The following is a 25,305-nucleotide window of genomic DNA, read 5'->3' as shown; positions in this document are numbered from 1 at the left end:
GCTGGGATAAGGGACACTCTGAGGGACTCGGGTTGGGGAGCAGGGGGTAAACAAAAGGGACAGGTGCACTACACACGGAAACATGAGACACAAAGACAGTGGGATCTGGAGGGGAGAGCCTGAAATGGTGGGGCAACTGGCCTGCTGACAGAGTCTCAGTCTGACATGCCTTAGCAGCAGCCGAAAGGAACAACGCTGACCTTTAGGGAGAGTGACAGGAGGAGAGCCAAGTGCTCCCACCCTCCACTGCTGGCTGCTCACCCTGCACCCGGTGCTGAGGAGGGGAGAGGGATGCTGAGCAAGGTGGAGGCTTGTCTTTTGTAGAGTATGACTGGGGGCTCCTGCAGGCAGTGCCTCAGTTTCTCCCTTTGTTTCAATGTTTCAAGCTTTGCAGGTAAAGTTAGAGCTAGCTGCCCTGGAAGATCACCTGTCCTGATTTGAGGGGTGCGTGTGTGAGAGGGAGAGCGGGTGAGCCGAGCGTGCTTGAGCAGGGGAGGAACTGGGCCATGCCCCAGGACTTGAGCCATCTCTGGCACAAAAGGAGTTAATGGCAGGGACCGCGCCCCCCCGTGTCCGGGCACGCGCAGCGCGCCCCCTCGGTGCGCGGGCACAGCAGCCAGGCTGCCGGAGAGCAGATCTCGGGAATTCAGGTGCGGAGCCCTTGGCCTGGAGGCGATATGGGTGGTCCGCGGACCGGTTCAGTCGCTCGCAACAGCCTGGGGAACAGGTGAGGCCGCTTGCCCCGGTCTCTCATCCTCTAGCTGCCCATACCTTGCCCTATCCTATCCCCTCCCAATCCCGGGCTCCTCCGCTCCCCAACCAATGCTCCCCATCCTTCTCAACCCCATGTTCTCCTTAGGCACCCCTGACCCTCAATATCCCCCCCCCCGCCCCCGCCGCTTCGCTTCTCCTCTCCTCTCCACCTCCTCCCTGAATCCCGCATCCCTATCATCCTCCCACCCATGGTCCCTCTATTTCCACAGCCTGGCCGCATGCTCATCAAAATGCCCCTACTAAGGGGCCCTGGCCCTATTCCTGTATTGCACATTGCCAGTCCCCCCTCCCCCGCAGTGCAGCCCCATCCCTCTTCCATCATAGCATCTCCCGGCCAGGCTCCCTCCCCCACTCTCTGCAGCCCCCCTCCCCCCAGGCTTTTATTCTATCCTCCCCCATTCCAATGCAGCTCTGTCCCCCAATACCATTCAGACCCGGGTAGCCCCCAGTACTGCAGTTCTCGATACCAGTCCATTCCTGCACAATGCCCCTTGCCCAATACTGCTCCAGCCCCCAAAGTACCCCAGATGCGACTCTAATCCCCGGCATTAGCACCTCCCCTTGTCTTCTCCCAAATTGCAAGTTGGACCAGGATGGAGATCTTGGCCTTGGGGGCTCACAGTGGGTCCTAGGGTACAGAGGGCGTTTGGGGGTCGGCGGATTTGTCTAGGTGTTCAGGGGGGAGGGGCTGCAGGGAATTGACTCAAAGGGGACTGGCATTTGGCACTGAAGGGTTACTGGAGAGGGAGGCAACCTGAAGGGGTTAATGGAATTTGTGGGGAGGGGAGGCACCGAGGGGGTTAATGGTGTGGGGGGGTTGCTGGCGGGGAAGCCGTGTGAATGAGCGGTCTGTGCCCCAGAGTTGCCATGGAGACGGTGAATGGGGGGATTGTGTGAACTCAGCTGCGGACTATCCCCCCCCCCCCATACACACACACACACCCACTCCCTCCTGCCCCACCTCCCTACTCCTACCCCTTCCTTCCCTTTCCCCTCCTCCCCCACCGCAACCCCGGGTGCATTCTGGGCAGCGTCTGGGATCTAACCCCCAACCCCGTACTTTGCTCCCCATTTCCTCTGAGCCCCCACCACTTTAGTCGCTTTGCCCGCCCTCCTTCTTCCTTCTTCCCTCCCTCTCTTTCTCCTTTTCTCTCTCTAGCTCTCTATCTCTCTCACCCTCCCTCTGCCTCCTTTTCCTTCCCTCTCCCTCCCTCTCTCTTCCTCTCTCTCTCTCTCTCTTTCTCTCTCTCTCTCTCACTCTCACACACATTCTCATTCCCCTCTCGTGGTGGTGGCGATTGCCGGGCGTTCCCAATCTCCCTCCCCCACCCCTTCAGCCAGTTCTTAAAGGAGCAGGCCGGCAATCTTGGAAGGCGGGAGAAATAGGGAAAACTAAATTGTGCGTGCGTGCGTGCGTGCGTGCGTGTGTGTGTGTGTGTATGCGCGTGCTTGCGTGCGTGTGTGTCTGTCCATGCAGCAGGGTCTGTGTGCGCCTGTATGTGTTGGCTGTCTGTGTGTCAGAAAGCCTGTGTGTCTTGAGTGTGCTGCTATTTCTGTTTCTGTCTCCACCTATGTGTCACCATTATGCAGCATGTGTCTCTGGATATTTACCTATGTGGTGTGTGTGGGATTATATTCCAGTAAATCTCTGCGTGCGTCTCTGAATGTCTTTCTCTGTGATTCTCTGGCTCCGTGAGGCTCTCGGTCTCAGAATGTGGGACTATATGAGGGATCTCTGTGGGTCTGGAATATCCGTCTCCGTGATTGCAGTGTCTGTTGTGAGCCAGGCTTGGTCTCTCTTGCTCCCTTTTTTGAGTCTTTGCGACTTTACCTCCACTGGTCTCTGAGTGTGTGTGTCCCTCACACTCTGTTGTGCATTTTACACTGACTGAGCATCAACAATGCCTGGGGTTCTAGGCAAAGTGGTCTCTGTCTCAGTTCTGGTACTTGGTGTGAATTACAGAGAGCCCACAGAAAGGACCAAGGCTTCCGAATTCGGGAGTGGTGAGGGCAGAGGAGAAATGTACAGGAGGGGCACGGGAGGCTCTGGGGACTCTGGTGAGTGGCCATTCTGCCCTCCCTGTCCCCCAACCCTGGTTGACCCATCAGGGGGTCTCCATGTGGGCCTTTGTGCCTATCTGCTGCTTTTCCTGATGATGCCTTAGAACCCCAGAGTGAGGTTAACAACCCTACCCTCTCCTGGTGTGGGAAGTCCTCCTATGGGGTTAGCAGGTCCCAGGGTCTAGAGAGTCCGCTGTTCGTGTCCAGCCCAGCTTGCTCAGGGACCTGAGCTCCATACGGTTCCAGTGTTCCCCACCCCCTGTGACAACATGCTGCTCGGGCCCCTGGCTGAGCCCCCATGAGCTCCACTGGCGGAGGAGTTGGAGTTGGGGACTGGAAACTTGGAGTGGCAGCAACTGTCCCTGGGTCAGTCCCCTAGGATTTTCCAGCCATGGCCAGGCACACAGCCAGGGTCTGAGAGGCAGTGGAGATCATGAGGCGGGTCCCCAGAACCCCAGGCACTGGAGACCTCTCCTACCTGTAGGAGAATCAGCCAGCACCCAACTGGGGCCCCCAAAGACCCCCCCCCTTCCCCGACTCGGGAGCCCTCCCCTGACCATCTTAGATGACGCCTACTTCCCTCTTTCCACAGGCCTGTCTGGCCCTGAGGGAGTCCCCTTTCTGAAGCTGTGGTGCTTGGACGACCTCTCTACGTTGCTGGGCACCTGTAGGTGTCCCTCGAGAGCTCAGTCTTGAGGTTCAAGTCAGTGTGGCCATGAAGGGGCTGCCTGTCGGGCTGATGCTGTGACCCTGGAGTCTGCCTTTCCTGCCAGTCCCCCTGCCCGGAACATGTGGCTGCGGCTTGGCCCGCCCTCGCTGTCCCTGAGCCCCAAGTCCACGATTGGCCGGAGCCTGTGCCTCACCCTGTGGTTCCTCAGCTTGGTGCTGAGGGCCAGTACCCAGGCCCCAGCACCCACAGTCAATACTCACTTTGGGAAGCTAAGGGGTGCCCGGGTGCCACTGCCCAGTGAGATCCTGGGGCCTGTGGACCAGTACCTGGGGGTGCCCTACGCAGCTCCCCCCATCGGCGAAAAACGTTTCCTGCCCCCTGAGCCACCCCCATCCTGGTCGGGCATCCGGAACGCCACACACTTTCCCCCAGTGTGCCCCCAGAACATCCACACGGCTGTGCCCGAAGTCATGCTGCCCGTCTGGTTCACTGCCAACTTGGATATTGTCGCTACTTACATCCAGGAGCCCAACGAAGACTGCCTCTACCTGAATGTCTATGTGCCCACGGAGGATGGTGAGTGCTATGGCCAGGCGCTGTGCCCTCCCTGCCCCCTCCCCCTCCCGTGGTGTTCGTGGCTTGCACGTGATCCTGTGCCCTGCAGCATGCCTCTGTCTGTCTGTGAAGATGCTTCTAACCATCACTCTGCTCGGCCTCCTCCCCACCTTCCTCCTCCCTGTTCTCCCTTCACCCAGCATTGTCTGAGCTCCCATGTGTGAGTGACACTGTTCCCAGGAGGGGGCCTGGCCAGGCCTGAGAGCTTTGACAGGTCTAGGGCCAGAGTGCTGGATGGGGGTTCCCTGGGGAAGTATGGGTCCCTGCTGGGCAACTGCCCGTGGGAGGATGCTGGCTCCACCAGGCCCCCCTGTTGCCATTCCGCCTGCTTTGAAAGGTAGTAGGTGTGTGTGGCCAAGGGAGCTGGGTGTGTGGGGTGGGGGCCAGCCTGGTGGGCATTGCTTAGGTGCCTCCTCTTGGGCTAGCCGCTGCCTCCTCCCGCGGGGCTCACACTAAGGTAAGTGACAGAAACAAGGAGATGGTGGGACAGGCTCTCTGCCATGTGCCGCCTGCAGAGCAGCTCTTGGGGCCTGGGGAGGGGGTTGGGGGGTGCATGCCCCTGGGCAGAGGCCTCCTGTTATTTTTTAGTTTTTTATTCATTTTACAGTAAAGCGGATTTCCAAGGAATGCGCCCGAAAGCCCAACAAGAAAATTTGTAGGAAAGGAGGTAGGTAGCGAGCCGGCGGGGAGGGAGAGAGAGAGAGAGGGAGGGCTGCCTGCCCACCTGCCCTTGCCCCTGAGAACCCAGCCTTCCTTCAAGTAGCCTAGGCTCAGGGGGCGGTCGGTGAGCAGGCCTAAGCTCCACCTTAGCCAAGGGCCCTGGCTGCTCTTCAGGGACGATTTGGTGGCCTAAGGCAGGTTCAGGGCAGAAGCTGCAGCAACCCTGTTTCTTCCGATCTTCCCAGCCCGGGATTCCACCGTAAGGCGTGTGCCAAAGACAGAGCCCATGGTTCTCTCTTGAGCCACCTCGCGTTGGGGGTGGGCGGATCTCCAGGCACCCAGGATGAAGCCAGAGGCTCTGCCCTCTTCCTGGCGCGGCAGCCCCGAGCTCACCCCTCCGTACTCTTTCCTGGGGTCGAAGTCTAGACTCAATTCTCCGACCCTGAAGTTTAGACTCAAGTCATCCTGCCAATCACTCCTGGCCCGCCGCCGCCCCCAGCCAGAGCATAGCTGTGTGACCAGACCCCCCCCTCCCTGGGCTAGTCCCATGACAGACATTGGGGGACTCTAGGAACCATGGACTCGAAAAGGAGACACAACATCCTGAATTTTGCATTTACCCAGAAATGTGCTTCCCTTGTAGAAATAATTCCTCCTGTTGCAGTCCTGTAAAGCACTTTCATACTTAGCTCATAAAATCCTCCCCACGTCTCTGGGGGCTTGTAAGGCAGGAATCAGTTTCCCAATTTTACAGATGAGGAAACAGGCCCAGGGGAGTGACTTGCTGCTGCTCGAGGCCCTGTTGCTGGTCTGGGGCAGAGCTGGGACCCAAACCCAGGTCTCTTGACCCTTGGGGCCATGTTCTTTCCACTGTAGCACGCGAGGCAGCTCCCATCTGGTCATTCCTACCTTCGCGACTCTGAAAACAATGGTGAAACAGTGGATGGGCTGGGCCTAATTGGAAAAACGGTAACAGCTTAAGGAACAGGTGGAAAAAATCACAGCCTGATCCCTACAACCTTTTGGCAAGCTTGGAGTTTGTTTTCCTTTGAAATCCTAGGGCAGGGTTGCCCCCCTCTCAGTGAGTGGGGTTGTCAGGATTCCTGGGCCAGAATGCTCCCTGCTGAGCAGGAATCTCTAGGGGGCAGATTCTGGGGGAAATCCACATGTTCAGCTTATGTGTGCTGAGTGCTCTTGATGAACCCTGGAGCACGGAGTGGGGCCTGGGGCTCTGGGGACAGCGTTCTGCCACATCCCCACGCCCAGCCCAGGACCTCACACGCAGTAGGCGATCAGCACACACTTCCCCGCACAAGTGAAGAAGCACTGTGGTGTTGCAGAAGGAGAGCAGGGCTGGGAACCCAAAGCCTAACTGAGCCCCAGCTCTCCTGCTAGCTTGCAGTGAGACTTTAGGCAAGTCTTTTCCTGGAGGGGCCTCTGTCCCTGCCTCTGAAGGTGATAAGGGGACCATTCGGGCCTTAACATTCTACTAGTCTGTGAATGAATTCAGGAAAAGGGTCTCTTAAACCTACTCCCGTGGGTTACTTGCTTGGGTGGGGGCTGGGGGGCAGGGAGAGAGGTTGACAGTGAACTTTAACTGTTTCCAGGAGTAATGATCTCCTCCAGAGTGCCAGTGAGAGCCCAGGGCAGTCCAGTCCTGAGAGTTTGGCTAGAGACCCGACTGGAAGCTCAGGTCAAATGCAAACATTTAGCTCTCAGGATTGTTGACTGTGGGCAAGGCCATGAACTAGGCACTGTGGGGCCGTGGAGGGGTAGGAGGCAGAGGCAAGATTTAGACCTAAACCATGGCTTCATCACCACTCTGACGAAGCTCCCATCCTAGGATTGAAACCTGGCGGGTTCAGCTAAGCCCCGCAGGCCAAGCTGGGAAGTGAGCCCCTGACAGTGTGGGGGAGGGCATTCGGTCATTTCACTGTTCAAATTAGTTCCCTATCCAGGGCCAGCTGGCCATTTGGAACGGAATTTACAGACCCCCACTTCTTGGAGCAGAGACAGCCACCGAGGTTGTTAGGCTTGTGTGCATAGGGTAGGCAGGACCAGCCCCGGCTGGGACCCTGCAGCAGCCCAGTGCTGGGACAGGGGATGGTTGGTGGAGCTGGCCTGCGTGATGGGCATGACAACAAGGAGTTGTTCCGTAAGCGCTCAGCTGAAGGAGAAAAGGCATCTATCTTGGTGGGTGGGGGGAGTGGGGAGCAATAGGGTTCCACCTTCTAAGTCCATGCCCATGCAAGTGAGGGATTTCCTGGGGGGGCGGGGGAGGAGGACCTGCCCCCTCCCCCCACTTCCGCCTCCATCAGGTTGGAGGGAATGCACGTTTCCAGATGAGTAACTCCCTTCTTCCACTTGGGGGGCTGTCCGTCATGTGGGTGATGCTGCCCTGTGCCCCACAGGGTTTCTGAGCTCAGTCCTGGCAGGTGTCAAGACGGTAGGTGCCACTGGAAGTTCGGGAAGCTGGAGGCCATTTCTGCCCCTTGGGGTGGGGGTGGGGAGGGGTGGGAGGCTCTTGCCCTAGTTGAAAAGCCATTTTGTAATATGAGGGCGGTTCCTGTTTTGATTAATAGCTGTGAGGGATTTCAGTCACCAGAGCCCAGACCAGCTGCGAAAGAGGGCTATTTGCTGCCTGCAGGCTGAGAGTATCTGGTGTCATAGACCAGAGGGTAAGCCCTGGGGTGCTGGCAGAATGACCTTGGTCTCCGAACTCTGCCCAGCATCCAGGCAGTAGGCCCTCTGTCTCCACAGCCACGCTCAAGATGCACTTCTCATCTCCTTAGAACAGGAAAGAGAGCTGGTGCCAGCTTACCCACAGGACCTTAAATGTCTCTCTTCTCTCCTCTGTTCCCTTCTTTTCTCTCCTTCCCTTCCCTCCCCTCTCTCCACCCCGCCCCCCACGCTCCACCTCTTTTCTCGCTGATTTTTTTCCTTCCCTCTCCCCCAGTCCCCAGAAAGGTGGCATGGTGCAGTGGAAAGACCATGGGCTTTGGAGCAGACCTGGGTTTGAATCTTACCTCTAGCACTTCCTAGCTGTGTGATCTTGAGCAAGTCACTTTACCTCTCTGAACCTCAGTTTCCCCATCAGTGAAACAGGAGTAGAGACAGTACCCACCTCACTGGGGTGTGAGGATCAAACAGTATGGCAGACGTAGAGTGACACACGGTAAACACTCGGTCTATGGTAGGAGCTGTTATCATTATTCCTCTGTTTCCCCCTCTCTCTCTGTCTCTCTCCATCTCTCTCATGTCCCTTTCTCCTTCTCCCGTTCCTCCTTTCCCTCCCTCCCCCTCTGGCTCTCTCTCGATCTCAGAGCAGTGCTTGCTGCTCTTAGGCTGGGTTCCTGCTCACAGGAACCCCATTTGCCATCAGCCAGAGCAGGGGGCCCCGACGAGGAAGACCAGAGGGAAAGCTTCATCTCCCATTTCCTCCTCTGGGAATCAGGGTCAGCTGAGGCCCAGCTTGAGCCTTCCCACCGGGCCCAGGTAGCTCAGGGCCAGGGGGGCCCCAGTTCCCGGCTCTGCCCTAATAGCTCACATTCGTATCCAACATTCTGGCAAGGCCACCTGTCACCCTCCGCGCCTGCCCTGGCTCTCCAGCTCAGCCTGCCTGTGTACACACGTGCAGCCCCTGCCACCCGGGAGAAATCCTTTCCCTGAGTGGGTCTCTGGCTCTCTGCCCTGGCCCATATGCTACTCCCGCCTTCCCAACTGGGAAGGGAGTTGGCTGAGATGGGCTGGTGGGGACTGGGGGGCGGGGCAGGGAGGCTCAAGGAAGCCAGTCCAGCAGGGGCCTGCAACACCATCATCGGCTAATGAAGGTCTGGGCCTCAGCCCACCCATTCCCTCGGTTCTTGCCATCCCTCCTGCCTGTCCTGGGCCCAAGCCCAGAGCTGGCTTGCTGGGCCACACTGCAGTCATGCTGTTTTTGAATTCTCTCTCTGTTTTGTTCTCTGTTCTGTGCTGTTGTGTCTCCCCGTGTCTGGTCCCCAGGATCCGGCGCTAAGAAACAGGGCGAGGACTTAGCGGATAATGACGGGGATGAAGATGAAGGTATTTGGGGGCTGCAGGGCGCGGCGGCTGGTGCATGGCACAGAGCCCCTCCCCTTCTCGATGGGGAGAAGCCCCGTCTGTCTGTCTGTCCGTCCGTTGGTGTGTTTCTGTTCCTATACAAGGCTGTTGGGCTGTTCATCCATCTTTGGCCTGCTGGGCCGCTGGGAGTTCCTGGGTGATGGACCCGGCTGGCTGGAGGGAGCAGGGGACCACCAGTAGAGCCGGGGGGGGGCAGCCTCCTCGCCCCGGTCCCCTACCCTCGTCCTGAGTCCTACAGTAGAGAAGTGGGCACTGCCAGAAACAGCTTCCTCCTGCATCTTCCGTGGTTCAACGGGCACCTGCCCCCACTGATCAGCAGGGAGAGTGGAGAGAAAGCAGGGCAGAGGGAGGGCAGGGAGAGAGGTACAAAGGAGACCGGATGGTGAGGACATACCTGGGTTTCACTGTGGAGACACATGTGTTTCACGGGAAGACGGGCTCTTGGGAGAGGGGCCTGGCAGGCCGTTGAGCTGAAGAGTGAGGCCGTGACAACCAAAAGGGCTGGAGATTAGCAACACCTAAATCACCACTGTCCACCCCCCCCACTCCCCTGGCCTCCTCCCAGGAAAAGACATATGGCCTCAGGGCCACGGGCTGCAGTGGTTGGCTCGGGACAGGGCCAGGAAGGCTGTGGGCTAAAGTGCCAGGCTGAGGCCAGGATGCCCAGCTCAGTCAGTAGATGGCATAAGATACTTGGGTGATGGTGGAACCAGTCTGCCTTCCTCCTTGGGAAAACAGGTTGTGTTTGCTAGGCAGCACAGAGCATTTCCTTCTACCTTCCTTGCCCTGGCCCTGCCCCTCCAGCCCTGGAGGAGCCAAACAGCTGTGGGGGCAGCGGGGGGGGGGGGGGGGGTCCGCTGGTGGCTGGTAGGGCCGCACTGGTGGGGCGGAGTGTTGGTCCAGCTCACACACTGAGAGGCTGCAGGTCAAGGTGGTCAGGTCAGGAGCCTTTTCTTGACTACCCAGACCCAAGGCCACCACTGTGCTCACTGGGCTTGGGAGTGGCCGCTTGAAGGTCTCTCACTGAATGGCCTCTGGGGAGGCTCCATCTTCATCCTGATGCTGATGGGAGGGGAGGGGCTGCAGAGTGGGGTGGGGGGTTCTCTCTCATTCTTAGTTCTGCCCCTCTCCTCTCCCCCATCCCCAGTGCTTCCAGTTAAGTCTGCCTGATGCCCCCGGGGGACAATGGGATAAATGAGCACATGGCTGAGAGACCATGTCACTAAGGTTCCCTCTACCCCATCACTGCCCTTCACTCCCTTTTACCCACGTCCTTCCTTGTTCTCTCCCTGTGCCACCCCCTTCTTCCCATTCCTCTTGTCTCTGTCTGCACTGGGGGGGCCAGCTGCTGCCAATGGCCTTACTTCCTTCCATGTAACTTGGTCTAGTCTTGGGGGTTTCAAGGCTCCCAGCCCCTGCTCTCCTAGGCGTGTCAGGTCCCAGGACTCCGGGTGCCCCGGGGGCAGGGACTCGCTTGAGCCAGCTAAGAGACCAGACTTGCCTCTTCCTCCTGCTCCCCCGTCCCCAGGGCCCAGCCTGTGGCCTACCTAGGCCCAACCATAGCAGGCCTGGCTGACTGCCTTCAGCTGGGAGGCTGAAACCTGAGTCTTTAAAACCAACGCTGAAGTCCACCTCTGGCTAAGTCTCTGGCCGATGCTCAAGCTCCGGGCCCAGCAGTCCCGTGAGTCCTGCCCCCAGAGCTGGCGGTGGTGTCCTGGCACCTGGGATAGCTTTGCTGCCCACACCCCCCCAGGGCTGGCGGGGGTGAGGGAGGAAGGGCATCCTACCCAGCCTGTGTCTCACCCCTTCTCCTTGCAGACATCCGGGACAGTGGCGCTAAGCCTGTCATGGTCTACATCCATGGAGGTTCGTACATGGAAGGGACAGGCAACATGATTGACGGCAGCGTCCTCGCCAGCTATGGCAACGTCATCGTCATCACCCTCAACTATCGTGTTGGGGTGCTAGGTATGGTTCTCTGCTAGCTGCCTTGAAGGAGGCCCGGGTTCTCAGGGAAGGAGGAAAGAATGCTGGGGATTTAATGCTGGCCTCCGTTCTCTAGCGGGTGCCAGTGACCAGAGTCAAGTGATATCACATGGTCCCTAACCAAGTGCTGGGTGCTTGCCCATGTTCCCAGGCCCTTTCCCGGAGTGCTTAGCTGCCACTGGAATTTCAATTCAACCTCCACACCTTCTCTTAAAAGTCGCAAGTCAGGTCGCTGCTTTCAGACCATTGCTTGGCTGAGTTTCGCAGGGTCTGGAACTTTCTAGTGTCCTTCCCCTGTCCCTACCCACCAAGACCCACTCCCTCAAAGCCCCACACATATACAGATAGTCCTTCTAGCCCGTCGCATATCCACTTGCTCATGTACCCTCACCTGACTCCACATCCACACTGCCCACCACACACCCCCTTGCATACTATTATTTCTCACACACCCCACAAATACACACATATACCCGTACACATAGAGACCCTCACATCCACATCTACAGGCCGCCCCTCTCACACACACATGTATGCTCCTCCACCACTCCATAAACACTCCACACATATGGTTTTTCCTGTACACATATCCACATGCTATATACCTCTTTCCACTCCACATCCATACCCCATATGTACACAGATCTCTCGGAACGCCCCCCCCACAGCATTCCCGTCTCTCTCTCCCTCTACATCTCTGTATCCATATTTACACCTAATACACACTACACGTACCCACACTCACACTTCCTTCTACCCCCACATAGACGCTCTACACAAAGACTCACACCGTACACATCCACGCTGCACATAAACCCCACATGCCTATACCTTGAATGTACATAAATATTCCTTCCACATTTACACACACACACTCACACCCCCCTGTGCTTCCCAGTTCCACCTCCACTCGGACACCCACACGCATGCATATGTCCCTCAGCTTCCCCACCTAAACACAAACCAATATTCCCCCTCCCTACACACATACACCCACACCCGCCCATCCACACCTCCTCACGCTGCACATCCGCAAATCCTACACACACACCCCCTTGCAAATCCTACACACACACACACCCTTCCACGTCTCCATGCCCATCCCAGGCACTATACTTACATAGCTCTCTGCTGTGTACACACACCCATAGACCTCCTACACAAATACCCACATCCCCACGTAGATACATACACACACGTATACACATACACGCACATAGACACTCCTCCCCTACGTACCCTGTGTATATATGTGCAGTACACATACATACATTTCCCCCTCCCCTACCCTGCCTGACAAACACATACACACTCATGTACACCTGCTTGGCCTCCAGATCCACACACCTCGCCTCACCCCCATGCATGTGAGTACCCCACACTTGTGTAGCATGTATAGACACATGTATGCATTTCTACTACTCTCTCTGTGTCTACATCCCCATATACTCCCACCCCATCACACAAACACACTCTCACACGTACAGGCTTCCTTCCCAAATGCTTCCTCTTATGCACCCCTGAGTCTTTCCCCCCACATCCTCTGCTGGCCACCGGCTGGGCTTAGTGATGTAGGCTGCCCCTCTGGGCTATGTCTTCCTTGCTGACTGTTACTGCCTATCCGCGGCCAGGTTCCTGAGGTACACAAGTACCTTAGAGAGGGCGACGCAATGTACAGGGTCTTGCTCCCTCTCAGACGCTCACCCAGGCCTCCGAGGGCACGTGCAGCCACATAGCCCTGTAATAGCATGAGGAAGACACTGACCTGGAGGGCTGGTGTCTTCCAGGTTGCAGTGGGGGTCTAGGCTGTGCATCAGGTCCAGAGGCCTGGGTGCTGGACCAGCTGTGGCATGACTTCCTCCCCGGCCCCTTGGCTGACAGGACCTTATCTTAATTTGCTTCTGAGTGTATTGTTCTTGCCAGTTCTAACCCCAGAGGGCCTGGTGCTCCATGCCACTTCTGGTATAGCTCACGAGCCCAGAAAGACAATCTTTTCTTGACTTACCATTGACACTCGGTGGGCTAGCAAGACACCTTTTTGGGGTCCAGACTGGAGAAAGGATATTCCCCGAAAACAGTGGGCCTGTGTCCCTTCGAGTAGCCTCTGGATCCTGAGGGATAAAGCATGCAAGACATCTCCCTGGTCTCTGGGTGATCTGGTGGGCTTGGGTTTCATGGTTTGGCTGCTGCTCCTCTGTCTCCCCAAGTTGCCCCAGACGTCCTGGTGAGGCTCTCTTGAGTGATCTGTCCTGTTGAGGAAGGGTATCTGAGTCTCTGACAGCAAAGGGGAAGAGAAAGTGGCCATAAAGCTACATGCAAGGGCTGCATGGTTCCGGAAGAGTCAGGAATTTCCAGAAGCAGGCTCACACAGATATCCAGCCACGCGCCTACGGTAGCTGAAGGCCAGAAGGAGCCTTGCCACCTTATTTTCTTAGTGAGACTGATAGAAAATGTTCAACCCGGCTGCTTTTAAAAATCAGAAACACAGAGCTCCATTCTGTTGGTTTTATTGGAAAGCACAGAGAGTACGAAGAATGTGCCTCGGTTCCGTATGATTGGAACAGCTAGGGAGGCAGAAAAAGAAAGAGTGGAGGAACGGGGAGGAATGCGGGGGGCTGGGAATTGAGGAAGAGAAGGAAAAGACAGAGGGGAGAGAAAAGAGGACAAGATCACACCGAGCAAGGAGACAGGAAAGAGAGATTCAGGATCTGAAGTGTCTCTTCGCAGCTGTGGGCTGTACAGGGCCTGTTGCCGGTGAGTGTTCCCTATGGTACCCAGTGTGCTGGTTCCTGGACAACCCTCCCACTTCCCTAATCTTGAATCTTATACATCAGAAGTTCCTAACTTTGGGGGGAGCCTTGGACCCCTCTGAGATTTTAATGAAAGCTATGGACCCTACCCGCCCCCCCCCCCCCCGTAAATGTGCACACACGTACACAAACCTATAGAAACGTTTCCATGGACATCACCGAAACTCATCCTAGAAACTCAGGTTAAGCACCTACCCCCACCCCACCTGCTTTACAACCCCTTCTCATTTGGGTAACCAAAACAGCACATCTGGGGGCAAGAGTCGTATTCTTTGGGCTTCAGCTGTTAATGATCAACATAATATTATTACCCAAACCTTGGAAGGAGTCACAAACTGAGATTTGGTCCAAAGTTCCCCCCACCACTTCCTGTGTCTCCTTTAAAGCCTGCTCAGCAACCCGAATGTAGTCTATAAGCCACTGATTGGATTCTGGGTACCTACAAGATGTTTTTTGTCTCTCGGTGCCAGACGTAGAACATAGATCTGTCCCTGGCACTTGGAGACTTTGCTGTGTAGCTGAGACTTGGTTGTTTTGGGTCTTCAAGCATCCCAGATTGGGCAGGCCGGATTGGGACCCCCTAGCTGCACGCACACATTCACCCTCCCTTCAGCTTCTCTGGAAGCACTGAGCCCAGACATATGGTTTACTCTGAGGTGCTTCTTGGGACATCTCGGGTGATTCATTTATATGGAGACTGTCACAGACCAGTCCATGGATCCCATTTTATTATTTGAGGAGTCCCCTCCATGGGGCTTGAGACCAACACAAGAGACACTGGCAGGATAGCAGACGTGGACACCCCCAGGGCCGAGGAGGTATGGGCTTGCCAGGTTTTCGTCTGGGTTCCAGAATTTGATGATACATCTCTGCTCAGGCAGCCTTTGGGGCAAACAGACAACCTGGTGAAAGTCAAGCCTCGAGGGATGGAGCTCTGTGGTTTGGGTGCAGTGTGCCTGATTCCCTCATCCTCTGTTGACGGGAGGCCCACCATGGACCACACAGTGCCAATCCAGGGCCCAGGGAGCCAGTCTCAGGTTTATTGTGACAGTTTCTGTGGAGGAGTATTTCAGCCCTTCTCGTCCCATGGTCTCCGTGGACGGCTGAGTTACTGGGGCCCTAGCAGTGAGCGACTTGCTCTCCTGCGCTGCCAGGCTTTATGCACTCTTGGTTGGTCACATTTTCAGGATCACCTGCCTCGGCCCAGTGGATAGAACACTTCCCGCAGGACTCTTGTAGTAGAGATGGTTGACATGGCCTCATCTGCATGCTTCAGCGCCGCTCATCCCGGGGCTTGGCGGAAGCCAAGGGAGCAGAAAGGGGTGGTTGGCCCCTCCACCCAGCCCCATCGGGCCTTGGTTCCCAACCCAGGGAATCGAGACACGTTGGCGAAATCTACTTGACTACCTTGAAGCACCAGGCTCCTCCCGCTGCTGGGACAGATGCATTGACACATTTCACGGCACACTCCCTCAGCCGGGGCTGAAGCCTGGTGTGCCGTGGCTTCAGTAAGAGGAAAGGGAAAGGAAATACGGAGGAAGGAGAAAGGCAGGGAGACAGGATGGGAGGGCTAAGAGAAGCGAAGAGTGGTTCTTGCAGGAGGGCCTAGGGCTTGGACAGCTGGGGTGGATCTTGGTCAGCAGACTTTTTTAAGACTTGCAGCAGCAGCTTCGGTGTATGAATGGGACAGGCAGAGGAGAAGCGGCTTCCCTTCTCTGGAGGAACAAGGGCCCCTCCGTTCATCCCCATTCAGGCTTTCTTTGATTCCTTCATGGTTCCTTGCCGGGAACCTGGGGGCTAAAGAGGGCTTGTGACTGGGTCCTGAGAGGAATAACTAAGTACTTTATGTTCTTAACGGTACCAAATGTAAATTAATAGCACCCTTGAAGAGGGTGAAATGAGCTCTTTCACAGAAGCTAGAAACAGGAGGACCTGAGAAAGACAGGGATGAGGTCTTGCACCTGCTTGAGTCTATTTCAATTCAGCTTCCACCCATGGCCGGCCTGGACAGCCAGAGAGCTCCCTGCGAGCTGAGGGGGCCTTTTCAAACATGACCTCCCACAAAGCTGATCCCAGGTGCTGTGAAGGAGCTTTCAAACGGGGAGTCCAAAATGAACCAATCCAGGTATGGGGTGTCCGACGCATAGGAGCGCCACGACTACCCGCCTGGAAAGAACCCTTCCAGAAGCCTAGGGTGGGAGAAGATGGGAGCTTTCCAAGGAGCGCAGGGATCAAGAAAGAGAGAGGAAATGAGGCGGTGTGATTGGCCTGAAATGGATGCAGGGTGGGGGGGAATATAGGACATCTCTGTGGGATAGCCAGCAGGTGGGCGGGAAGGTAGTCTCCATGGCAACAAGTCTCCACAGCAGCAAATCCCAGCAGGTGGGTGGGAAGGTAGTCTCCATGGTGACATGTCTCCTCAGCAGCAAATCCCAGTGGGTGGGCGGGCGGGAAGACCTGTTTCTGTGGTAACACACAGCGCTGACTTGCCCATTTCTCCACCAGATGAAAAAGATGGCCTCACCCAGTGGTTTTCTAACTTTAGCAGGCCCCAGATCACCTGGAGAGCTGGTGAAAAATACAGATTGCGGGGCCTCCTCCCCCGAGTTTCTGAATCATTAGGTCCTGGGAGGAGGGGAAATGAGAATCAGCCCTGAGATGAGGGGAAGGAGCCACCCGAGGCCCTGGAACGAGGTGTGCAGGTGGACGAACCCAGACAGGATGGGCGGCAAGCAGGGCTTGGGGACCATTGCCTCTTGGGAGCCTCGATCCCTTCAGAGAGAGGAGGAAAGGGAACGAGAAGTAATTGCAGACTTAGAGAGTGCAGAGCGTGTTAGAGAGGCCTGTGTTCGATTTATCCTGGCTACAACCCTTTGAAGTATTTTTATCTCCATTTTAGAAGCGGAAACTATAGCCCAGATATTTTAAATAACTTGCCCAAGGCTATATGGCCAGTAGGCAGTAGAGCTAGAACGCGAACTGAGAACCATCTGACTCCAGGGTCCCTGCTCTTTCCAGTCTCTCTCGCCGGGGAGCTAGGGTAACGGCTTGGGGAGCACCTCAGGGATCTGGCCGTTGGCAGTTCTTGCAGCTTAAGTCTCCCAGCTGAAGGCGTCCCCTCGAATAGTCTGGGGACCCCCCCCTCCACACTGGAGAATGGGAGTGGGAGGCAAGGAGCAGATCGATCCTTCCTAAATGGATGGGGCTGGAACTTGCATACAGGAGCAATGGTACATGGTAGCTGGGTGCACAGAACACCACCGCATGCCCCTTCTGCTGTCCTCATGCCCTCCCATCCTCCCCGCCCCCATCTCCTGCCTGCCATTATAACCTCAATCTCCCATCCCTCTGTCTTCACCGTCCTCATGCCCTATGTTGAATCCAGGTTTCCTGAGCACTGGCGATCAGGCTGCCAAGGGCAACTATGGGCTCCTTGACCAAATCCAGGCCCTCCGCTGGGTGAGCGAGAACATTGCCTTCTTTGGTGGCGATCCCCGCCGTATTACCGTCTTCGGCTCGGGCATTGGTGCGTCCTGTGTCAGCCTCCTCACGCTGTCGCATCACTCTGAGGGTGAGTAGTGCTCGGGGCAGAACCTCAGCTAGCAATGGGCCAGCTGCCCACCCTGAGCCTCAGGCCTTCTGGGGTCCAGAGCACCCAGGGGAATCAGCTGGCCCTCCTCTACCGGCTTAGCATCCTTTGGGGAGAAGTGGAATGGAAATGTTCCTCTCAGGGAAGAAGTCCTTCTCCCAGTGCAGGAGAGGGAAAGAGAAATCCTGTTTATATCTTGAGAGAGTAAGATCCTCCTTCCGTGTGGGAGTCGAGTTTGGGTGAGTGGGAGTTGAGTTTGGGTGAGTGGGAGTAGAATGTCTATCTGAAGGGACAGCGGGGTTTTTTTTTTAATTGGGGGGGCAAGGGAAATCTTTTAGTTTGGGAAGGACATGTGACTTCAGGATACAGATCTAGAGTGGGAATTCATTTTTAGGTGTAAGAAACGCTCATTTTCTGCCTTTCTCTCTGAAGAACAAGTCTGTACAGGAGAGGATCTGTCCTTAAGCGGGGAGATGGGTCTGAATAGTGAGGATCGCTAACCTGTGGGGTGGGCTTTTTCTGAGAGACTGGCAATCTGGTAGCCCACACCAGAGCTCCTCCTGGGCTGGGCAACCATAAGGGAGATTCATTCTTAGCCTAGAGGAGAGCATCTCTCCTTGCTTGGCTAGTGACTCATTAAGGGAGCCAAACAGGCCCTTTGTGGCTCAGCAGGGCAAGTTCCCTTCAACTCTGGGCTGTAGAGCACATTCTGTTTCTGAGAGGCAAACATGAGCTTCTCATGTAGAAGAGACCTTCCTGAAATAGGTTCCTTTCCTTCCTCTGAGGAAAGGAAATCTGGGAGAAAGGACAAGGTTTTTTTGTTGGAATCCACCCTGTGAGTGAGTGATATTCTCACAGGAAGACTTTCAGTCCCTCTTTGAAAAAGGCCTATCCGATTCAGAGAGAAAAATCACCTTCTCTGACCTCGACATCCTGCCTCTGTCCCTCGAGGGACTATTCCAGTGAGGGAAGACCAGGGTGGGATCAGAATCACACCATAGTAGGGGGAACAGGGACCCCTTTCTCCACGAAGGAGGGTGAGATGACTGATTGTGAGGGTGCCCCTGTCTGTAAAGAGGACTGGTGCCTCCTCAGATCGGGAACTTCCCTGGGAGGGCAAGGCCTTTCTTGGGGTAGTGCTACATTCTGTCCCCTGAGGGGCCTGGCTCCCCTAAAGAGTTGTTCTCTCGGTCTTTCTGTGACTGATTCACAGAGAATCAGTGGAAAAGTGAGGCTCTCTCTCTTTTTTTTTTTTTAAAGATTTTTTTTTTTATTTATTTATTTGACAGAGAGAGAGATCACAAGTAGGCAGTGAGGCAGTCAGAGAGAGAGAGGAGGAAGCAGGCTCCCCGCTGAGCAGAGAGCCCGATGCGGGCCTCGATCCCAGGACCCTGGGACCATGACCTGAGCCGAAGGCAGAGGCTTTAACCCACTGAGCCACCCAGGCGCCCGAGGCTCTCTCTTAAGTAGTAATCTATATTTCTCTCCCTCTCTTTCTACCCATGCCAACTGCCTTTCTCTTAGAGGAAAGGAACAGGGTGTCTGAGGGCCAGATTATTCCTCACTTGGGGATGTTGGGACCAGGGACAGCATGATACCCCCTCTTTTTTTTCTTGGGCGGGGAGAAGAATCATCCACTTTTTGAGTTCGGAGGACTGGCTCCCTCTTGGCCAGGGGAAAAACTAGATCTGAGGCATCAGTAGCTTCAGGAAAAGGAAAGTCTCTGTGGAGACTCCACGCTGTGAGGGCATGCTCCCTGGAGACTTTGAGATCCCCAGGCCTTTGCCCTCAGGAATCTTTCCCCAAACTCCCAGAATGTGAAGCTCTCTCCTGCCTGCATTTCTCATCTCTCATGAAAAAGACCCCTTTGTGGCGGAAGCGCCAGCTCCCTGGTGGTGTGCTGGCACAGAGCTGGGCCCAGCTGGGCAGGAAGCAAGGAGGGAAGACAAGGAGAGATAAAGAGAGGGAGCATAAGGAAGCTGATGCCTGGGAACCAAGGGGTTAATTCCTGCTGCCATTTCCTTAACCCCCAAGTTACCAACCCTCATTCCAGAACAAGGAAGCAAGGAGCAGGCAGGGGGTCAGTCCAGGTCACGCAGGGGCCCAGCAACACCTCCTCTGGTCCTAATCTATCATCCCCGCTGAAAGGTCTCTTCTTCCTGAAAGGTCTCTTCTTCCTTTGTAGCTCACTGCACCCAGAGGGCAGCCTCAGTGACAGAGGAGTGAGGAGAGGTTTAATTTGTCCCTCAGGGAAAGGCAAGGGAGGTCTAGGCGCTGGGGGCCATGATGATCTGAGCTGGTGCTGTGTGTCTTCTGCAGGGCTTTTCCAGAGGGCCATCATCCAAAGTGGTTCTGCCCTGTCCAGCTGGGCTGTGAACTACCAGCCGGTGAAGTACACCAGCCTGCTGGCGGACAAGGTAGGCTGTAATGTGCTAGACACGGTGGACATGGTGGACTGTCTTCGTCAAAAGAGTGCCAAGGAGCTGGTAGAGCAGGACATCCAGCCAGCCCGCTACCATGTGGCCTTTGGCCCTGTGATCGATGGCGACGTCATTCCTGATGACCCTGAGATTCTCATGGAGCAGGGCGAGTTCCTCAACTATGACATCATGCTAGGTGTCAACCAGGGCGAGGGGCTCAAGTTTGTGGAAGGGGTGGTGGACCCTGAGGATGGCGTCTCAGGCACTGATTTTGACTACTCAGTCTCTAACTTTGTGGACAATCTGTATGGCTATCCTGAGGGCAAGGACACCCTGCGGGAGACCATCAAGTTCATGTACACAGACTGGGCAGACCGTGACAATCCGGAGACCCGCCGCAAAACACTGGTGGCGCTCTTCACTGACCACCAATGGGTGGAGCCCTCGGTGGTGACCGCTGATCTGCACGCCCGCTACGGGTCACCTACATACTTCTACGCCTTCTACCACCACTGCCAGAGCCTCATGAAGCCTGCTTGGTCAGATGCAGCTCATGGGGACGAAGTACCCTACGTTTTTGGTGTCCCTATGGTAGGCCCCACCGACCTCTTCCCCTGCAATTTCTCCAAGAATGACGTCATGCTCAGTGCTGTTGTCATGACCTACTGGACCAACTTTGCCAAGACCGGGTAAGGAGAAAGTGGGGGTTGCTCTTTGGGACCCCAGCATGCCTACCCCTCCACTCCTCTATGGTTAGACCTCCTCCTTTGTCTCCTTTTTAAAAGACCTTCCCCCAAATCTTGCTTGGTCCCCTCTTCGTTCCCTTCCTACTTCCTCCTTTTGAGTCTTTTGTGCCATTTCTTCCCTCCAACATGTTGTCGAGGCTTGGAACTCAGCTAGCGTTAGGAGTGAGCCACAGGGAGAGTTACTGAGAACCATGGGATTCAAGGTTAGATGGTCAGAGGCCGAGTGAAGCAGGGAAAAAAGTGCCTTCACGAAGAGCCTTTCAAGGGTTCTTGGAATAACTGGGCAGCTGAAAAGATTGGCTGATGTTTGGGAGCACGTGAGAAGAAAAGGCATCTATAGCATGACCTTACAGGATGGGCACAGGGAAGGATGAACCAGTTTCCATGATACAGTGGGCAATAGGAATTCAAGGCCCCAGGGAGGAGGAGGGGTGTGGACAGAGGGAGGGACCCTGAAAAAAATGGAAATGTGGGTATGAGAGGAAGAATTCTGGGCCCTTTCTCACCTAGGTAGAGTGGTGACCCCAGATTTCCATGTGGTATTTCAGGGATCCCAACAAGCCGGTCCCCCAGGACACCAAGTTCATTCACACCAAGGCCAACCGCTTTGAGGAAGTGGCCTGGTCCAAATACAATCCCCGAGACCAGCTCTACCTTCACATCGGGCTGAAACCAAGGGTCCGCGATCATTACCGGGCCACCAAGGTGGCCTTCTGGAAACACCTGGTGCCCCACCTATACAACCTGCATGACATGTTCCACTATACGTCCACAACCACCAAAGTGCCGCCCCCGGATACCACCCACAGCTCCCACATCACCCGCAGGCCCAACGGCAAGACCTGGAGCACCAAGCGGCCAGCCATCTCCCCTGCCTACAGCAATGAGAATGCCCAGGGTTCCTGGAACGGGGACCAGGATGCAGGGCCCCTCCTGGTGGAGAACCCTCGTGACTACTCCACCGAGTTAAGTGTCACCATCGCCGTGGGGGCCTCCCTCCTGTTCCTTAACGTTCTAGCCTTTGCTGCCCTCTACTACCGCAAGGACAAACGGCGTCAGGAGCCCCTGCGGCAGCCCAGCCCTCAGAGGGGTGCCGGGGCCCCTGAATTGGGAGCTGCTCCTGAGGAGGAGCTGGCAGCTTTACAGCTGGGCCCTACCCACCACGAATGTGAGGCTGGTCCCCCCCACGACACACTGCGCCTCACTGCACTGCCTGACTACACACTGACCCTGCGTCGTTCTCCTGACGACATCCCACTCATGACACCCAACACCATCACTATGATTCCCAACTCCCTGGTAGGGCTGCAGACATTGCACCCCTACAACACCTTTGCCGCAGGATTCAACAGTACTGGGCTGCCCCACTCACACTCCACTACCCGGGTATAGCTCCAGCCCAGAGCACAGCCTATCTCCTGGCTCCCTCCTGCCCAAATCCATGGACACACGCACCCACAGACACGCACAGACACACGTGTAAGCACGCGCACACACACACACACACACACACACACACAGACACGTACACGCAGATATGTAGACACACACACCCACACCTGACAGCAGACCCACCTGCACAAACATAGACAGATGTGGACATGCACCTGCGTGTACAAAAACACAAATAAGGAAGTAAACCTGAACAAACCCTTCAAATGGGGACGCAAGTGAGTCCTTGGGAAACTGAGGACCTGTGGAACAGCAGCTGAAGCCAGCTCCCTGAGCCTGATCACAGACACTCCTGGGGGCCCAAAAGCACCAGCTGGACACCCCCTTGGTGCTCGCCTTCCACCTCTTTTGGAACTGCACCACCCACCAACTCCAGACTTGGGAGCTTTAAAGAGCAGAGTAGCTCTTTCTCCCCCCAGACTTGGTCTTTTTTCTGGGTCTTGTTTTTGTTGATTTTTAAAATAATTTTGGAACACATGCCTCTCCAACCCATGAGCGCAAAGAGGCTCTGGAAGGGAGGATCCAGGCCCATGTCTGTGTGGCTCTGGCACCCCCAGGGCTCACACAATCTGGCCGAGGAACATGACCCTCCCAAGAAAGAAACAGATTTGAGCAAGACCATGGGGTGGAAGGAGGAAGGGGCTACTGCCGGATGGGGTTGGAGGGCCACAGGGGAGAACTCTCCAGCCATCTATCTCTGTGTCCCTGTGGAGGGCTCTAGAGACTGCAGGGTGACCTGCTTTCCCCCAAAGGCCAGGATCACTGGCCTGGCTAGACCAGGGGACCCTAGATTTGGTGAATGAGGTTCTGGTGGAGATCGTCGCTATGGGGCCCCTGGGTGTAATCTGGGTTCTGCCTCTGCCCTTGGGGTAATGGTATCAGAAATTCGCCCCATTTTCTTTACCAAGTCTCTTTTGTGTCTGTCATTTCTCTTTCAAAAAGGCGGTGTTTTTTTGTTGTTGTTGGCTTTTTTTTTTTAAAGAAAAGTTCTTAAAACACTAACGGAAACCCATGGAGTTTGTCCTTTGTAAAAATTTTAAACACAGTGTCTTGATATAAAAATAAAAAATCCAGTTAGCACTCCCAACCTGCCTCCCTTGCACAGGCCTTGCCCCAACAGACCTCCCAGCAGGGTGCCCCTGTGGGCTAGGATTCCAGCCTGTCTCTGTGTCCTGTGCCTTTAAACTGAGACAAGTCTGGGCTACACTCCCCTGCGCCCCCCCCCCATGCAGGCCTGTCCAGTCTTAAGCAGGTTGCCCTACCCTTACCCCCCTGCCCTGCCCCCCAACGCTCTGGGTTCCTGCTGCTGAAGTCTTCTCTCAGCACCATGGGCCTCTTAATGAAAGGGCAAAAAATAATACTTCCTCCTCCTCCTCCTCCTCTTCCTCCTCCACCCCCACCCCGCCCCCACGGCAGCCAGCCACTGCCACTGGGCCACCACCACCTGCTGCTGCCACTGCCACCATCACCACCATCCTGCCCCCATCCTGGACTGGGGGCTGGGAGGAAGTATGACCTCTAACAGGCTGAAATTCTTTCTCACATCGGAATCCAGTTGGGCATCAGATAGGTGGACCCCCTGGTCTTGGAGGACTGACAGAGCAGGGGCTGTCTCCTCCCCAGGGATACTTGTTTCTGGTTCTGTGAATTACAACTGGAGAACTCACTGAAGCCCTGCAGTGATTTCTCTCCAGGATTGCAATCAGGGGCTCCTAGGGGTTCGCCCTGCCCCCTCAACTCCCTGGGGGGGAAGGGGGAGGGGGCATTCAATGGGCCCTCCACAGGTTTAGCATTATGGTGGTTCACTTTCTTCTCAGCGACTCGAAGGATGGAACCTAGGAGTCTGCTCCTCAAGTGTGACAGTTGGGCAGGGTTGCTGACACCTCAAAAACCAGGAATAGACTTCTTCAAAGTGACCCTAACAAAGTGAGGGAGATAAACCAACACAAAAGAATGATGTTCAGATGGGATGAACGCAAGATAGTGCAAAGACCAAAATTGAGAACTAATATACTAATACGGTATGTGGGGTCAAGAGAGTTGGCGATGACTGGTTGGACACAGTTTGGTCAAAAAAGAAAAAAAGAAGTAAGGGGAGGGTGACGGGGTGGGTCACAAATTGAATGAGTCCATAGTGTAGAGACAGCATTCACCCTCCTCCCTCCCCTTCTTCCTTCCTCCCTCTCTCTCTCCTTCTTCCCTCCCTCCCTTTCTTCTTTTCAAAACTAATGTGAATACTAGCATATAATAACAAAAATATAGGATGGAACTGCTGGGAAGTAATCTGAGTCCGAGTTTTAGAATGAGAAGTAACCTCAGGGGCATGTAGTCTGACCCACTTATTTTTATATCTGGGGAAATGGGCCCAGAAAAGCCCAACATTTTCTAACCCTCAGTTACTGTTAGAAGCAGACCCAGGATGTTGTCCCATCATAAAATGACATTTTCTGTGGTCCTTTTCTTTTTATTTTTTTTAAAGATTTTATTTATTTATTTGAGAGAGAGAATGGGAGAGCACAGTGGAGGGGAGGAGCAGAGGGAGAGGGAGAAGCAGGCTCCCCGCTGAGCAGGGAGCCTGATACAGGGATCGATCCCAGGACCCTAGGATCGTGACTTGAGCCGAAGGCAGACACTTGTTTAACTGAGCCACCTAAGCGCCCTGGTTCTTTTCCTTTTAGGCCTTTTCAAACACTCATGGGTCTACCCTTGGTCAACACATTTTCAGCATATGTGGAAAGCTGGAGAGGTTCTGGAGCCGAGCAAAAGCAATGTCCCAAAGGACTAGGTCTTTTAAAATTATTATTATTATTTAGGAAAGAGAAAGCTGATGAGGTAACATTCAATAACTGTGGAGACCTACTGTGTGCCAAGTGTGCTCTATCATCCTCAAAAATTTACCTCCTAAGTAAGGGCAGAAATGATGATCTATTGTCCATTTCTTCTGAAAATGACAGAGGGCGAAAGACTAAATCAGACACAGGGAAAGATTTCACTACATACTCAGGAAGTCCTCAGTGACAGTTGCCGAATTGAATAACTGGCTAGAAAGGAAAGCCCTGCTATTCATCTTCCTGCAAACAGACCGCTGGATTGCATGAGCTTTTCAGGTCGATTCAAGGTCTTCATTGTTATGATCCTGTGATTGTTTCATCTCAGATATTCCCAAACTGGGCCTCATCTTCTGGGTGTGTGTGTGTGTGTGTGTGTGTGTGTGTGTATGTCTGTACTCCTCTGAATTAGGAGGCTCTCTGTTTGGAGAAGATTTAGACATCGCCTCTCCTCTAAGAACTCAAGGTGCAGTAGCTAACCCAGATCCAATCCTATTTGGGACCCATCAATGGGAGACTACAGTCAGTCTTTCACACCTTTGAAAGGCCTAGGTAGAAAGGTAGCTTGCAAGACAGGCAACCTTCCCATCTAA

The 25,305-nt window shown here is 55.1% G+C and overlaps 1 protein-coding gene across 3 annotated transcripts; it reads left to right on the top strand.

The window, feature by feature from the left end:
• Nucleotides 1-593: 593 nt before the first annotated feature.
• On the top strand, nt 594-23,695 carry NLGN3 (neuroligin 3). Of its 3 annotated transcripts, XM_047716642.1 has the most exons (8): nt 594-727; nt 3,428-4,081; nt 4,728-4,787; nt 8,783-8,842; nt 10,700-10,849; nt 17,063-17,248; nt 19,586-20,375; nt 20,981-23,695. In XM_047716642.1, exons 2-8 carry the CDS (start codon nt 3,625-3,627, stop codon nt 21,822-21,824), a joined length of 2,547 nt encoding a protein of 848 aa, XP_047572598.1. In that variant the 5' UTR covers nt 594-727; nt 3,428-3,624; the 3' UTR covers nt 21,825-23,695. The 3 variants fall into 3 exon arrangements, with proteins under 3 accessions (XP_047572598.1, XP_047572599.1, XP_047572600.1); XM_047716643.1 differs by lacking the exon at nt 4,728-4,787; XM_047716644.1 differs by lacking the exons at nt 4,728-4,787; nt 8,783-8,842.
• The last annotated feature ends 1,610 nt before the right edge of the window (nt 23,696-25,305 follow it).

Source organism: Lutra lutra, chromosome X, assembly GCF_902655055.1.
Source record: "Lutra lutra chromosome X, mLutLut1.2, whole genome shotgun sequence".
NCBI lineage: Eukaryota > Metazoa > Chordata > Mammalia > Carnivora > Mustelidae > Lutra > Lutra lutra.
This window is presented reverse-complemented; position numbering and strand designations above follow the sequence as displayed.